At 44.8% G+C, this 17,104-nt stretch overlaps 1 protein-coding gene across 1 annotated transcript; it reads right to left on the bottom strand.

The window, feature by feature from the left end:
• Positions 1–179: 179 nt before the first annotated feature.
• Positions 180–4,333, bottom strand: myct1a (myc target 1a). The gene is given in 3 exon segments (XM_064340534.1): positions 180–1,937; positions 1,939–2,357; positions 4,123–4,333. Coding segments are annotated over 3 exon segments (660 nt in total). The 5' UTR covers positions 4,178–4,333; the 3' UTR covers positions 180–1,751.
• Between the last annotated feature and the right edge of the window lie 12,771 nt (positions 4,334–17,104).

Raw genomic sequence — 17,104 nt, 5'->3', positions numbered from 1 at the left:
TCACACTAATGCATGTATTTTGGAGGGAGTAGGTTCACCTTAAATGAAGGGAGTGAAGTAAGATAAGAAATGTGTGTTATAAATTTCAGATAAAATATTTTGCTTCAAGTCAGAATATGAACTATCCTCCTTTTACTTTCTGCTTCTATGATGGCATACAGAAATGATCACAAGTTAAGAAAAGTGTTGGTAATTTTTATTTGAGGGCACACTTTCAATATTGAATAAACGTGATTACTCAAGATCCTATCCATTTGTATTGCTGACATTTTAAATGACACAGTTCTTGTAAAGTACCTTGCTCAGGTGCTTAATGGCTGTCCCCCTCCTGGGATTAAAATATTCTGCAAAAAATCTATTCTGTTTACAAGCCCAGTTTCCAAATCACCAAATCACTGCACCACACTGTCACATATGAAGTAATCTGGAGACAATTTATCAAATGTAGTGCAAAATCTGTTCCTATGTGTTCCATATATACGTAATTCATCATAGTGTATTCAAAGTTTCCCAAAAACAATTAAAATTCAGGTTTTATTTCAATTTAATGTTTGAAATATTATTAAATACAAAACAAAAATCTTAAACAAAATCAAACAAAATTATTACAAACAACACTTACGGTAACAAAATGCATTTTGAAAAAATACAACTTTCCGAAATGAACTGGTATGTAGTGCTATGTATAAGTGTGTTTTGCACAAGTTTTGTACAAGTTTGTACTGTATAGCATAGGCAAACATCCAATGATCAAATGTTTCATTCTTGTATAAATGTTACAGGAATGCCTTTTATGTGTTGCAAAATTGTTATTCTAATTGTCATTTTCGGAATTCTAGTCAGCTTTCTCTGGCATGCATAGGAATTATTATCAGAAATTAATATGCCATGACTCAGTGGGCCCATGAAAGTGAGAGATGCGTGAGCTGGCCTGCAAATTATAAAGAACAAACAAGATTTCTTCTGATAAGATTTTATTATTTTTAACTTCTCAACCTAATGTCTGAGATTAATATACTCCAGTCAAATTACCCTCCCGCTGAGATTGCCGCCGACTTACTGGGTTACTCATTTTGGAAATTACATATTTGCTTATTAAACCAGACTGCTGTCATTAAATTGTCTTTTCCATAATCATAACCGTCTCACCCCATCTGGAATTTGGAGTCGGCACCCTGGTGGGCCCACACAAATTGACGGAGTTTTATTTAAGGCACGTGCTGTTTGCGCACCCACAATGCATTTCCCCAATCTGAGAGACCGACGCCTCCGGGCGTTGGAGGAGGTGCCCTTTATGGAGTCCGCCAAACAAATGCTGTTCTCATCTAGATGAGAAGGGGAGGGGCTTCCATGTGGATTTCACATTAGGACTTCCTCGCCCACCCCCATACGCACACACACACACACACACACACACACAATACAAATACACACACACATACACAAACACAGGCAAACCCACACAGACACACAATACACACACACACACACACACAATACACACCACTCACCACACAATACACACTCATACACACACACACTCACACATACAATACACACACACGCTCAATGTTACACCGAGCCGCCTTCCGTCACAGAGGAGTCAGTAGTGCCCCAGTTGAGCCGAGCAGAGTGTACATGTTAGCGTAGCGCGCTGTATAATCCCAGGCTGTCAGGGCGGGGTGGGTGGTGGGGGGGGGGGCAGTCTCTCTCTCTCGCTCCGCGGGGGCGTGCGTGGGGGCGTGCGCGGGTCAGGTGCAGGTCTCCTGGAAGGCCCGGATCACGCTCTCGTAGGCCGGCGGTGGGGTCTGCGTGGCGTGGAACCCCCGCAGGCTGCTGTTGCTCCAGAAGGAGTCCGGGCGGGACGGGGTGGACGTCGCCACGGCGGCGTTAGCGTTAGCGGTGGCGTTGCCGGACGGGCCGCCGGCGGTGGGGGGGTGGTGGGGAGCCGCGGGGCAGCGTGCTCTGCCCGCCCCCCTCCTCCGCCTCCCGGGCGATCTGGCTGCACTGGAGCAGCGGGTGGAAGGTGGAGGCGCGGAAGCTGTTCTTCCGGCCCGGCGGGTCGGCCAGGTCCAGCGAGGCCTGCCGGTGGAAGCTCAGGGCCGCGCCCGTCAGGCTGTTGTTGCTACGGCGATCGAAGCCGCCGACGCCGCCGCCGCTGCTGCGGCTGAAGGCCGAGGAGCGGCTGTGCAGGAGGCCGTGGGCGGAGGAGCGCGGCTGGCGGGACTGGCGGTGCGGGCGGCGGGTGATGCTGGCCGTCGCCCTCCGCCGCGACATCCACGTCATCACCGCGTAGATCAGGCTGCCGATCAGGAGCCCCACCACCATGGACAGGCAGAACGCCAGGATCAGGCGCCCTGGGGGGGGGGGGGGGCAGCACAGCGTTCAGAGATAAGTCATGAAACCAACAGACATGCTTCAGTTAACAATCAATCATCACGCAGTGATCATAAAATCATCATACCGTGACTGTAAATTCTAAATACATTATTCAATTCTCAATAAAACTATAACGTCATCACACGGTCATCATAAAAACATCGCACAGTCATCATGAAGTCATCACACAGTCATCATACAGTCAACATACACTAATCATCAATCAAGCCATAAAGCCATTGCTCATCATGCTGAGATCGTAAAAAATCGACACGCATTACTCAATCATCAATCAAGCCATAAAATCATCACATGGTGATCATAAAGTCAAAGAAAAATAGCCACCCAGTCTTATGATTGCATGATGTCATGACAATTGCCATGATTCAGAGGTCTGTTAGCCAGTGGCTCAGGGTCATAAACTTTGTATATGTGTGCTCATGCACACACCCTTACCTCTTTACAGCAAAATAAAGCCAGTCACCGCTTTAATTTAATTGAGATATAATTATATGACCTTTTATACTTAATGTTCCCCATTAAATTAAGAAACTGTATTTGAAGAAAAAAAAATGAATTCATTGTCACTCAGCAAATTAATAAAATCATCATACAATAGTCGGAACAATAATCACTAATGATTGTACATATATCATACAACAGTCATGAATGCAATAGTCAAAAAATCCTCAATAAAATCATCATAATTGTGACAAATATATTATACAGGAGCCATGAAATTATCAAGCAATACAATTTTTATCCAATAATCAAAAACTTTTCTTTGAAAACTTGTCTGATCTCTTTCATTGCTAGACTAGTCCTACTATTAGTGAAGATAACGCATATCAAAGATAAATCAGAGCCTATAATGTTTTAATAATGTGAATGCACAGCAGTGCTGTGTATATGGAAAACGATTCACTGCACTGCATGCATAACTTTGCAATCTAACATACAGGATATCTTAGCACGGGGCAAATATTTTGTCTTTAATTTGGGCAGCCATTACTGGGTTAACAATTCAAGTCATGTTCTGAAATTGACTTTAATTTGATAAAAATTTTGCTTGCATGGTTGTGATTTTTTATTGTTTTATTTTTAAAATGTCATTGTGTTCTGCCAGTTGCCATGAGATGACACAGAATGAAGTATTATGGTCATTCTGGCCTTTATTTAGATGTTTATTAAATAAACCAAGAGCGTAGCCTCGAAGACAGTGGGAACATTGCATCAATAAACACTGGCCCTGGTTCCTACAAGCCCTCATGCAAGGAAACTATCGAAACAGCATGTACATTTTAAACGAGGGGAACAATTTTGGGAAGAATTGCAGCAATGCTTGCCAAGTCAAAAAACATAATAATCCTTTTTTTTCAGTTTAACAAAAATAGAAAACGTTTCCTTTCTCTTGCCACCCCTGCTGTTTTTGCACAGATTTCTAAAGTCAGACAAGGGAACAGCCAGAAGCGGTTGATCATCTGGAAATGACATTTGGACGGTCTGTGGGAAAGCACATCTGTCGCGAATAAAATACATTTTTACGGATTAAAGAGCACAGTATACACACACTGTTCTGTGAAACAATCAAGCGAATGTTGAGATTTGCACAAAAATTGTTCAGATTTTTTCAGATGTTGGGGTTCTTCTTTACCTATATGCAGAGGGGAGGCACCAGTGTCAACAGAAAAACCACACGCCAAAAAAAAAAAAGAAAAAAAAAAACAGCTGGAAAAATCTTACCGGTGTCAAATTCCTTTAAAACGTCCAATATGGCATCCGTGTCATTTTCGGCCATTGTTCCCGAAGACAGAAATAAGAAAGAAGACAAAAAGGAGGAATAGCTCACATCTAGACGACGGCGGTCTATACAACCAGGAGAGAGCCCAGAAGCACACACGGTCCCTCCTCTGTCCTCTCCTCTCCTCTCCTCTGCTCTACTGCTGTTTTTTTTGTTTTTGTTTGTGGAAACGGAAACTTTGCTGTCACGCTTCCTGCTTTTCGACCCCTAAATTAGCCCAGGCGGGCTTATCTGCGAGGGGCAGGGATCCTGAGAAATGCTATCATTTCCTTGGCACTTGTTTCCTCTGGATTAATTAATAAAGAACAATACCCAGGCCCGCCTTCACACTCACACTCACAGAGTCACCAAGCCTCTCAGATTTCATTTGAGAAAGGCTGGTGTTTGGGGGGGAATGATTTTGGCACCCCCCCACCCCCCACCACCCTAACCTGTGCCATTTTACTGGGATTCTTCCAACCAGCGCAATGCTGACCAAGACCAGGTTAAAACCTAGTATATGGCTGGACCTAACGCACGTGATCCGGCCGACCAATGGCGTGACTTCATCGCTCACTCAGTCACTCACTCAGTCAGTCACAGACATCTGCATTTGTAGGGCTGGCCCCGCTGTTGCGGTCCAGGCAAAAAATTCAACGTTAAACAACGGTTCAGAATAAGGCAGTGTCGGCACACGGACTAGGCTCCTTATTCTGTCTGAGGCAGCCTGGTCCATGGAATGTAGCATGGGGTTATGGGGCTTAAGGACAGCAGCACACTTCTTGGAACTGATATTAAATAACCGTTATTAATCAAATGCGACAAATTATTGGAAGGTGTGCTGAAAATTTTTTTTATACAAAATTAACTCTGAAATGACAATAAGTCTTTGTATTGGGCTTTTTAAATTAAATTTTTTTTTTTTTAAAAAGTAGACCTGCTCTTTCACTGGTCTCCTCCATCCTTAACGTTGGTCTTTCCGAAGACACTGCCAGCACACACAACTTTCTCTGTGAGACGCCGCCAGTGACAACAACAGCACTGATAAGAAGCTCAGTAGTAAGAGTCACTTTCCCTGCAGATTGGGTCAACACACACATATACACACGCACTACCTTAAACACACACACACACATACACACACACACACACACATTCTTTCCACCGGCAGGGAAGAGCCTTAGCCAGGACTTCCTGTCATTGTCTCTCTTCACTCTTCCTCTGTTTCTGTCTTTCTCACACACATACTGTACACACACTCACTTACTCTCCCTCAACATTTCTCTCTCTCTCTCTCTCTCTCTCACTCACACACACACACACACACACAGAGTTGTGATGTTAAATGCTAATCTCTCCCCCTACTCCAAAGACCCACAGCCCACAGTCCGGCCACAGAGAACCATGTGCTAGGTTTTTCAGTTCTAACCTTTAGAGAAGTGAGAGGGACTGTTCCCTTAAGAGGCTGGGTTGAGCAGAAATTGACAGGAATTTCATCATGACTTCCAGAGCTCGAGTGAGCTTGACTTTTTTTTGACTTATTGCGACAAGGCTGGAAAGAGAACTGAAGTTCTGTTAATACAACGTGAGAAAGACGCCAACTGTTCCTCCCAGTCACACAAAAATAAAACCAAGTGTTTTTTTCATGTTTGTGAGTCAGACTTGGGTCACAAACAAAAAACAAAAAAGCAATGAAAAACTATAAAGGTACTGAACACAGCAAAGTAATCTGCGTAAAAACAACTTTGATACAGCACATTGTACACTGACAGAGTACCGAGTACTTTTATACAGATTGAATTTATATAAACTCTGTTAGATTTCAATTAACTGACTGAATATCTGTGGATTTGGGTTGAAATGCCATATGAGCTCATCTTTTCAGCATGCTTGTTGGGTATTAATCTCTTTCAATAACAAAACAGTAGATGGCGGTCTTGTATAAGGTAATTTTATGAATGCTCACTAGCTATTGCTGCAGCACATTCGAAAACCCGCTCAAATTATTTATTTTCAAGTAGACTATGTAGCTTATATTTACAAAAACTTTAAAAACTTTCTAAATATTCCATATTTTGAGAATAGAAAGACTCAGACAATGTAAAGACTAAATATATAAGTAGCAGGCTAATGTTTCTGCGTTGCAAGATGCCTATAACCGAAGTCTCAAAATAAATATAAACAAACAAAGAAACAAGAAAAACAAAACAAACAAAAAAACAACAGTAAATCCACGTCAGGTAGTGTGTAGGCTAGTATGTGTAGTTCTGAAGCGGATTCACTCCCCAATGCTGACTGAAAAGTTGTCTTCCTCGGGATGAGCTGTATTGTATAGCAACCGTATCACAGATTTGCAGTATCCTACGATTCCTCTGTAGCGGTGACAGCGACCACAGCAGACCTAGGGCCAATCAAAAGATTTGTCTGGTGGTGACAGGGCAACGTAGGTCCGTGGACCGATAAGATAAGACAGGAGTTGGATGCTGGCCCAGTGGCTGGAGTACAAGCTGTTTCCCTAGTGAAAGTCTCTCATCCGGGTATAAAAATTTTACCTGCGGTCGTGGTTTCTGACCAATCAACTCAGTCCCCCCTCCGTTTAAGATTCAGTGTATTGTCGCGGTCATCCAGTCTTTAATTTTTTCTGCGTGGCTTTAGGCTATTTCGACTGTAGAAGAAAAGCCGAACAGGGCTATAACTGGTATCGCACTGTTTGTGCTGTGAATATCAGCACTATCCTGTCGACAGTAAGTTAACAACCGTTCGTGAACAAGCCTGTTGTTACTTCATAGGCTACTGTTGGTTATCAAACACAAAAAACGTGCAAAAACAAAACCGGTAGGCTATAATTTACAATATACTACATAGTCAGGCAAACAAACATACATGGACCGAGTAGTGTGTCGTGCTATATCAACACAATACACGTATATTTTACACTTTTTGGACTCGTAGACTCGTGTTGAATTCGCACTAGGCATGCATATTGTCATTAGCGGCAGTGGAGGCGTTCCCAGATGGAGCACTTTGTAGGCTTGCAGATTAATTTAAGCCTGAATTTAAATAAATAAAAAGATAATTTAATTCAGGGCTACATCGGCCACGCCGTTGATAAAAGTCAATTTGTGGAAAGTAGTGTTCTGTCGGATTCCCCGTGACTGTAGAACGTGACATTCTGCAGAGTTGGCGACGCAGAGGGGCAATAAAATGGACCCTTAGCGCGCTATTCATAACATTCCAATGGCTTTCCTTTCAGTAGTACGATCGGATTACAATGACTGGTAGCAATCGCCAGTTTGCTCCGACGGAGACGGCCTGACTTCTTATTTTTCCGCCTTTTCTGCTAATGGTTGTAGGCTAAGCGCTGGGGCCGGTGGAGGGGGGGACTTTGCAGACTCCTCCCTGAAGGAAGCTGATGACCCGTGAGTTTGTCGTCGATTTGCAATTCTGCTCGTTACATAGCTACAGTTTAGAACTCGAAAAAAATTAGTATTATCCATTTTAGGTGGAAGCGTTGCACAAACTAAAACAGATATATTACGATTCAGCAAAGACGAGGGCAATTGGATGCAACGTTGTTTGACTTTGTTTCCATTGGCAACAAAAGTCACTAAACCAGCGGAGCTTCCTGTGAGATAAACAGCGCAGTGAAACAATCAATAGGACATTATTGGTAAGGCTGTTTGGTTTTTTAACGTAAGTAGGCTACAAAATAAGTAGGCTACAGACATTCATTCATAAACGTTGCTGCGTGAAGTACCCGTGAGCAACCACGCGCTTGTCATTTCTGCTTATGAATTGAATGAACCAGTTACCGTAGGTTCCACTCCTCTTATTGCATAACGGTAATACACCTGCGCCTTCCGTTAACTTTTGGCGAGTGCATTGGATAATTGTTGTAATGTGTAAAGGAGGATGTTATTACGTTGGTTGGTAGGAAATCAGATAATATTTGGAAGTTTCCTTTCCAGCTATAGTTGTTTTTCATTTTCGTATCACATTCTATTTGGGAAACAAACCAGGGAGATCGAAATACAACAAATAATAGTCTTGAATCGTTGCAAAATATTGTGATTTAACTGAGAAATAACAAACTGGGAAACGTTGTAACTGCTTACATCGTGGCCAACGTCTGTACGACAGGGGACTATATTCCGAATAGCTCGATGTCCTCCAAGAGTGAAATCGTAATACGATACTTCAGTGGCAGTCCCGTTTGTTTACCTCAATTATACATAATGTGATGTTTGTCGATGTTCGGATTACTGTGCTGTCGCCTTTGGTGATGGTAACTTTCAAATAATCAAGTCACCAGGTTTGCGTGATCTGTACAATTGAAGGAGATTTACTGACTATGTTGTAGCCTACCACTACTGCATAATACCGCATAATAGTACGGAGGTGTGGTGTCGTTTTCACTGGTTGTTAACAACCCGCATTGTGCAAACGTTTAATCTGCTTTAAGTAAAAGTGTGTGTGTGGGTTATATGATCCTTCTGTTTCTCATCTGACATGACATATGGGTACACGGTTGTAGGCGTAGTGTTATGGCAAGTGTACTTCTGACTTTGAGGTTGCAGGTTCAAATCCCCAGGGGTGCACTGCTGATGTACTTTTGAGTACAGATACTTAACCTGGATTACTTCAATAAATATCCAGGTGTATAATGTATTGTGTCTGTCTTTATAAAAGTGTCTGCTAAATGCATGCAAAAATACATTTGTTATAATATGACAGGGGCATAAATAATTTACAGAAATCACTGAGCATTTCCATAATGTGTCCTTAAAGGAAAAGGGTGGTCACGTCCTGTAGGAAAGGATATACCTATTATACACACATATCATCTATGTGAAGCATAATTTAAAAAAAACCTGAAAATTGTCCCTTTGAAAATCGCAGATTTTTATGAGTGGGTTAAAATTAACTCTCATTTTGCCATCTTAATCCTAAAACAATTAATGTGTGTGTGTTTAAGTCCACCCTTTTAATGTTTCACTGGCAAACAAATCGCTCTAAAAGTAGTTATGGTTAAGGAAGTGTTCCTATGTGGCTGTCCTTGCTTCCCGCTCACGTACTGATTGGACACGTTGAGCTTTCATCAGCCTGAGAGAGAGGACGCTTCACAGATTGTCGCTACGCTAGCTAACCGGGCTCTCTCTCTCTTCCCCTCTCCTTACAGCATTCAGCTCTCACTTCTGCTGAGGTCAGCAAGAGTGTCGGGCGAGAGAGGAGGCCTGCCATTGGCCGAGGGGGCCACCTGGAGTTCCGCTGAGAGCCGCCCTCCGATTGGATGCCAAGTTCCATCTGCAAGGGAGCCTGACAGAGGGAGGGAGAGAGAGAGAGCGAGGCTGAGAGAGACAGAGAGAGAGAGAGGAGAGGCAGGGGATGCCTTCTTCGGGGAAGTAGTGCGGTGTTTCTGCAGCGCGAGAGGACTCAGTCGTGGTATGAGCACAGGCCTGGCACCAGGGTGCACGGGATTTTCGGAGAATCACCATGGCCTCGGCCCGGTCTTACGGCCGGTCCCCCCGGGACATCATGAATGTGATGCAGAGACTGCAAGGTAGGTGTTCGCTCATTCGCTAACCCCAATGCTGTGTCTCATTTTAAGGATTGTTTTTTTTTTTAATGAAGCTCAACCTGTCCCACGGGGGTTTATTTTAATAAAGCAGAAATATTGCGCATTGATTTGCGGGGAACGGCGGCCCGACGTGTCCGCTGACTTGGCGCTGAAAGGAGTCTCCGCTCTTGTTTTGTACTTTTATTCTGGAGAGTTGGAAGGCGCTGTGGTGGCGGTGTGGCGCTGCGGCGGGATCGGGTCTCCCCGTCTCTCCCTCTCTCTTCCTGCACGCCGTTACCACGGTGTGTCCCCACCGCGTAGCCGAAAAGAGATTGTCATCAATACTGAGGGGGGGGGGGGGGGGGGAGAGAGGGAGAGAGACAGAGAGAGAGGGGGAGAGAGAGGGGAGGGAGAGAGAGAGGGAGAGAGACAGAAGAGGAGGGGAGAGAGAGAGATAGAGAGAGGGGAGAGGAGAGAGAGAGAGAGGAGAAGGGAGGGGGAGAGATAGAGAGAGGGAAGAAGGCAGAGGGAGAGAGGGGGGCGAGGGAGACAGAGAGAGAGAGGAGGGGAGAGACAGAGAGGGGGAGGGGAGAGAGAAGAGAGAGAGAGAGAGAGAAGAAAGACAGAGAGAGAGAGAGGGAGGCCTGAAGGTCGAGCTCGGCCCGGTTTGTGTTACAGTTGGAGATGAAAGATGGACACTGGCCTGGGTGCCCTTGGCTGGCTCTGCTGCTTCTGATAATATTTCCCCTCCTGTGTGATACGCAGTCCTGCACTACCTTTGTGTGTGTGTGTGTGAGTGTGTATGTGTGTGTGTGGTACTTGCAACTGTGACTACTTGGGCAGTAAGAAAAACTCCAGACAGACCCCCTGTAGAGCACTGCATCAAACACAGACACACACTCACACACACACACACACACACACACACACACACACGTTCACTTGGGCTTTGGAGAACCCCATGTACAGGATAACAGTCAGTGGGCACTTCAGTCTTTTTCCATACCTTTTTGCCGTGCACAAATGCATCTTTAAATCTGTAGTTTTCGTGTACCGAATAGGCCTACTTAATCACAGGGAAGTGCCTCATGGCACAGACTGCTGATGTGTGTCTGTGCACCAGCGGTCATGGAGAGGGGAGGAAAAAAAAAAAGCATCGTCTTGTTAAACGGTGGCTTTTGCCAGAGGTCTAAATATGAAATGAGCCATTTTGTGTTCTTTGTGCCGACTGTCTGACGTGTGGCTGCTTTGCTTTGGTCTGCGGGGCTTCACTGAAATGGTGGTCCCGGGCGGTGCGTTGACGCCGGTCACGTCAGCGGTCGAGTTTTTCGTGCGGTAGCTGGCCAGAACGACTGTGGAGTTCGTGGAGTTCCTTGCGTGAACTCAGCTCGCACATAGTTAGCTTGTGTAACTCACCACAGGTGTGTGCAGGTGGATTTGCAGGGTTGCAGAGAATGGCTGGAGTGAAGGTGCAGTAAATCTAAATCCCCCCGAAAAGCTGACCCAGTGAACGTGCTCCCCTGTCACACGTCATCAGCCCCCCCTAAACCCCCCCCCCCCCGCCCCATCTGATAAACAGGAGCAGGGCACAGCAAGCTCAGTGTGCATTCAACTCTGACAGTGTACGTTTCATTCTAACACCCTGATCACCCTTATCAGTTGATTTAACACTGATAATTTTGGTCTGCTTTTCCGTCTTTTGACCGTTTGCCTGCAGTGCCCACTCACAAACACAGCTGGGCACGTTAGATAGGTCAGCTTGTGTGTGTCCGTGGAGAACGATTTTGTAATTATTTTCATTTTTATTAAAATTGCTTGTTGTAAGTGCGTGGCTAATGCAACTCCAATGTAACTCTGCCCCTAACCCAAACCATCAGAGGGTAATGCCCTACATTCCTCCTTCTCTACTTGGAGGAGAGAACTCACACAATCGGGCCTGGGGTGGGGGGGTGGTTCTGTTCACTGAAAACACAATCATCCAAGTGCCTGCCAGACACTGCAGCAAGGCACTTAGTTGTATGAGGGCGGATGGATCTTTTTTTTTCTTTCTTTTTTTTTGGCGAGGTAGGTGGGAGGAGTCGGCCGCTGTTGCAGCTGAGTTGGTGACGGGCCAGTGGGGGGGGGGGGGGCGTGGTTGTACTATGAGGTGAAAGGCGGTGGGCCATGTGACCAAACAGGAAGTTGCATCTTTCCTCAGAAGAGGCCTGGAGCCTCGTGGTTTTTGCAGAGGGCCGCCTGTGTGAACATCTTTACGAGGGGCCAGACCGCTTCTCCTTCCTCCTCAGCCTCCTGCTCTTTATCAGCGGGACAGCTTCACCCAAAACACTGTCCACGGAGGAGCTGTGCTCTCAGACTGGGTGAAGGGGGTGGGGTGTGAATCCAGTTGTTGTTGCCGTAGCCTGGATATCTCCCCGTATAAGAAGTAGAAACCTCCTTAACTGTAGTATGATTTGCAGCATGCCTGAGACAATGGTTGAAGAGCAAATGCTTGTCTTTGTTGTGGAATGTTTGGGGAACGCTCTGCCTCGAACACTCGAACATGTCCACGTGTGCAACTAACTGCAGCGTAAAGAACTCCCTGACCGCTCCCCTGTGTGGGTTTGTGGATATTTTGTCCAGGGGATCCATCTGAAATCAAAATGGCTTCTTCGGTCGTCTCGGTAACCGCTGAAGGCCAAGCCGGGGGCCGGGGGGGGGGTGGGGCTACTTCATGGGGAGGGGGGTTGTGCATCTCACCTTTAAACCCCCCCCCCCCCCATCTCTATTGAGTATTGACATTCGGTTCCTAAGAGGGCTCTGGGCTTTTTGTTTTCTCTCTCATTGTTTGAGCTTCAGCTCTGTTTGCGGAGAGCGGGTCAGTGGGTCAGACAGTCACTCAGTCAGTCAGGCAGGGGCATGCATTGGGGCTGAGGTGCGAGGCTATTCATTAACACTCATTTTTTACGGGCCTCCTCTTTCACAGTGCAAGCTTGTTTGCCTTCTTCACTCCAGCCACCGTTGAGCTCATCTTTAAAGACCAATCACCGCGCGATAGCCAAACAGTGTGGTTAAAGAATAAGCAATACTAACCACGCAAACAGAGTTAAAGTTCTGCTGTAATTTATTGGAAAGGTACATCGCAAAAGCAGTTGGGCAGAGACAGGCGATGGGGGGGACCTTATATCTCATTAATGCATCATTGTGTAAAAGGAATAGTGTTCTTTGTAGTAAGCAGTTTGTGGAAGGTTCTGGAATTAAATTTAATTTTTGCGCTCTTGAAAAGTATTAAGCATTCATAATGATAGAGATGTTTGTCATTGCAAACCATCTCCTTCCTCTCGTACCAGCGATCTTACTTTAGTAAGACTTGGCTATATCAAATAAGGGATTGTCTTCAGAGAGAGGCTCACGATAATTTGCTGTTACCATCTCACCATAAATTAGAGCCCCATTTTTGTTGGCAATTACAGGCAGTCTTGCAGTGATGTAGTTTCTATGATAAATGGATATTCCTTCATTAATATTTAATCGCTTCCGTAGTTTCCTGAACACGCTCACTCTCAGACTGTTGGTTGGCTTTTGTGTGGTCCCGGTTGCTACGGCGACAGCTCAGAGGCAGTTGCATGTGGTAGTGGCACCTATGACAGACTTCCTGTTCTGAAGCAGCGGCTGGCATGCCAGTATTTTAGCAAGGGTTTTTACTTTTTTTTCTTTTATCTGTGCCTTTTTCCATTTGACATTAAGACTTTGCGATCATTGAATGTCAGCAGAGATGGCAGAGTGAAACTCGGTGGGTGGGTCTCTGTATTCAGAAATTTGACTTGGATATCGATTCACGTCACAGATGAGACACTGGCACAAGAGAAAACCGCAAACACTCGAAGAGGTGCAGAAACGAGGCTGGGCTACTGCCTGTAATCTCCCGGCTGAAAACAGGCGTTTAGAAACCTCAACAGATTTTTTAGGAAGAGATAAACCAAAGGCCTCTGTCTGGAATCCCCTGATGTGACTGCGGGCCCAAACCGCAAAGTGCTTATCCCATCTGTCGCCTGATTGGTCAGGATAACCCGGCTTCTCCCAGTGTTCCGTTGGCTTTTTAGGACTCCACTCGAGTGGTTTGATCTGATGTAAAAATTTGCCAGCTCAGCCAGTTCTTTATTGATGTGCTTGTATTTTATTTAGGCCTCTTTTCTGATTGATAACTGAGACATCCCTTATGTGACAGTGAACTGGTGATGCATGAGTTTTGCTGTGGCTGTTCGTGATATTAATGCATATTTAATTGATGATGATTATGACGTCCTTTGAAAAAAATAAAATTCCTTGTGAATATATTGCATATGCAAAGACAGGGTGAATTTCCTATATTTTTATCTCTCGTGTTTGCCTCAAAAATGATATCCTTGCCGTCTGAACTAGGCTATATAGACTGAGAGATTGCATAATATTGAGATGCACTGTAAGTCAATGGATTTCAGAAGCTCAAGACAATATGCATCTGCTTGAACTTCAGTCTTATTTCAGTTTCATTATTAGGCTTTTGATTGTGCTGTACATCTTTGTGCAGTATACTGTGTTACTACCAGTATAACCACGTTGGCATGAAGTGGACCTCTGCCTTTTGGCTGATGTGGGGGAAATTTTGCAGATAGCTTGGTGATAAGGGCTACCTTTACTGTGCAGAAATTTGGAGATGGTGCTTTGTGACAGCAAAGTGGAAAGACGCATGTTCTCGTGCCTTGGCGTGTCTCCCTGTTTTTTAGACAATGACAGCCAGAGGGGAAGACAGCTGGCTGGAGACCGCAAGGTTGCTCATAGTTGTGGATGTTGCCTTGACAACATTTAAGGAAGACACAGCCGCTATTGTTTATTTTCTTATCGAGGGCATCGTGTTTGCGTTGTCTCCGTGCTGAAGCCTTACCCCCTTTGCTTCCTGGAGGAGCAGCAAGAAGATAATGACGCTGAAGACATCTAGAAAATATCTTGGTCACGTGGTCACGACTTGACTTAAGTAATCAGTTTATAAAAAATAAAAACAAATGCGGAATGGATTTAATTATCTCAACAAAACGGCCGGAGTCTCAACACGAGGGCAATGCTCTTTCTGCAGTTGCTGTCTTAGATTAGTGCGCGTGGTTTCGAGTTCCCCGGAGCGGCTGCGCCGAACGTGGGCAGCAGTGACAGAGGACAGAAGGACGATGCTCAGTTTTTTTGCAGTTAATTTGGGTGCTTTTAGAGGTAAACAGCGTTGAGGCGCTAGCGGCAATTAGAGCCGCCATATGGCCGCGATAACAAGGCTGCATCGGCGGTCGCCTGTCCTGAACTCGTCCGTATGTTTTCGGAATTCGTCTCCCGCATTTTTTGAGTGGCCGTCAATTATTATTCCCCCCACCCTCTTCCCCCGCAAGGAGGAAACAGACTGTTGGGCCCGTGTGAAATCTCTTGCGGGGGCTCAGGGTAAGGTCCTCCCCCCCCCCCCCCCCCACGCACCTGCTTCTACCTTGCCTGGTCTCCAGGGAGACCTGTGCGGCGTTGCCCTTTCCGTTCTGTTGTCAGGCGGGTTGCTAAGCTGCGAGAAGGAAGGAAAGTTTTTACCGATCTAGCTAATCCCAGAATTCCTTTGTTCGAGACTTCAGAGTTTAGGTCTGCTGCCTGGTCTGCAACAACCTGAAACCAAAGGCTTATGTTTTCAATATATAAATAATTCCTTTAAAAAACAAATAATAATAATAATAACAAAAACAAAGACAATATTTTGTTCTACTGTATGTATTTTGGGCTACATTTCTATGAAGGATTTATTATAAAATGAATACTATCACTGTTACTACTACTACTACTACTAATAATAATAATAATAATTAGATGAAGAAGAGGACAAAGATACACTTTGAACTAGGTGATGTTTTATTACTTGTTTAATTAGAATGACATTTTGTTTTCAAATGCAAAAAAATTTTCAGATATACTTTTAAAACCATTACTGATTAATATTACTGGTGAATTATTAGTTTTTTTTTAAATGTATGAAGTGTTGTAAAACAGCTTTTATCTGGAAGGCCCAGGTGGTTGAGTAATGGGCTGAGTGTTTGCTCTGAGTATTAATGAAATTCCACAGGACTGACGACTCATTAAAATGCAAAGTTTGGACGGAATCCCGGTAAAGACAGAACCTCTCTCTACCCCCCCGCTACCCCCCCCCCTCCCCCCCCCGCCAACAATAAAGCTGTCCATACATAGGAAAGGGAGAAAATTGAAGTGCATCGATGAAATGTTTTTTTTTTTTTTTTTTGTAAATCAATAAAACAGGGAGCTCAGTGATTTGAAAGTGGTTCTCTGTGGGGGGAAAAAAAGCTTTTTTCCTTTGAAGGTCTGTAAAAATGCCAACATTAGGGGCCATATTGCAGGGGGGGAGGTACTCTCTGCTGAGGGCAAGATGGCAAACGGATATCTCTGATCTGTTTACAAAAAAATGAGTCATCTTTCAAAGAATTACTTTAGCATGGGGGTTTCCATATTTAAAATGTATCCTCAGAACTGGACAGCGATGCACACCTGAAAGCATAATCGCGAATAAAGCTGGGTACTGCCAGACCGGGCATGGTGGGGGGGGGGGCATCTCCTCAGAACCATCATTGGGCCAGAGAGTCACTCGCACTATAAGTTCAATCCAATCAATCACTCGGACCGTACATTACATTGTCCGGTTGGGACCACAAACCAGGACATAGACCAACAACTTGAAAACCCGGACGTCTGAAAACCCTACTTTAGCACAACTTGCTACCTTACCTGCATGCTTTAACTTCTTCTGCTGAGGAAAAAGAAGGGAGGAGAACAAGATTTTAATCTTTAATTTTTTCAACGTGGCCTTGGTCCCTGACCTCAGCATGGAACAAAAGCGCTTGTTTTTACGTTTATTTATTTATTTATTTATTTTTGTGAATTTGATTCTGTGCCGCCTTGCTTGAAAGAAGGGATTGTTTGGAACTTGTTTGCACTCACTCACTCACTCACTCACTCACTCACTCACTGACTCACTCTCCGGATTGGGCAAGTTCGGACATGCCCCGGGGGGCTGATTAGCTTAGTTTATATGCAACAGAACAGATAAGATGTGGGCTTTGTCCAATAGCAACAGAGCGCCGGTAGCCATACAAACCAACCAAACAAAGGATCAGCTGGATTGCAGGTCAAGCTTTTGGCTTTTGAGTCTGTGACCCCCCCCCCCTCCCCTTTCATCCCCCCAAACCCCCCTGTGCTATCCTGTGCCATTTTTTCCTTTTTTTTTCTTTTGCATTTTGCTACAGTTCATGCTGTGGTTGGCTTTGGCTGCAGGTGGTTTGGTCCTCCCTCTACAACCACAGCTTTGTACAGGATGAAGCCTTATGCAATAGAGAGAGAGAGAG

This window comes from Anguilla rostrata, chromosome 6, assembly GCF_018555375.3.
Source record: "Anguilla rostrata isolate EN2019 chromosome 6, ASM1855537v3, whole genome shotgun sequence".
In the NCBI taxonomy this organism is placed as follows: Eukaryota; Metazoa; Chordata; class Actinopteri; order Anguilliformes; family Anguillidae; genus Anguilla; species Anguilla rostrata.
This window is presented reverse-complemented; position numbering and strand designations above follow the sequence as displayed.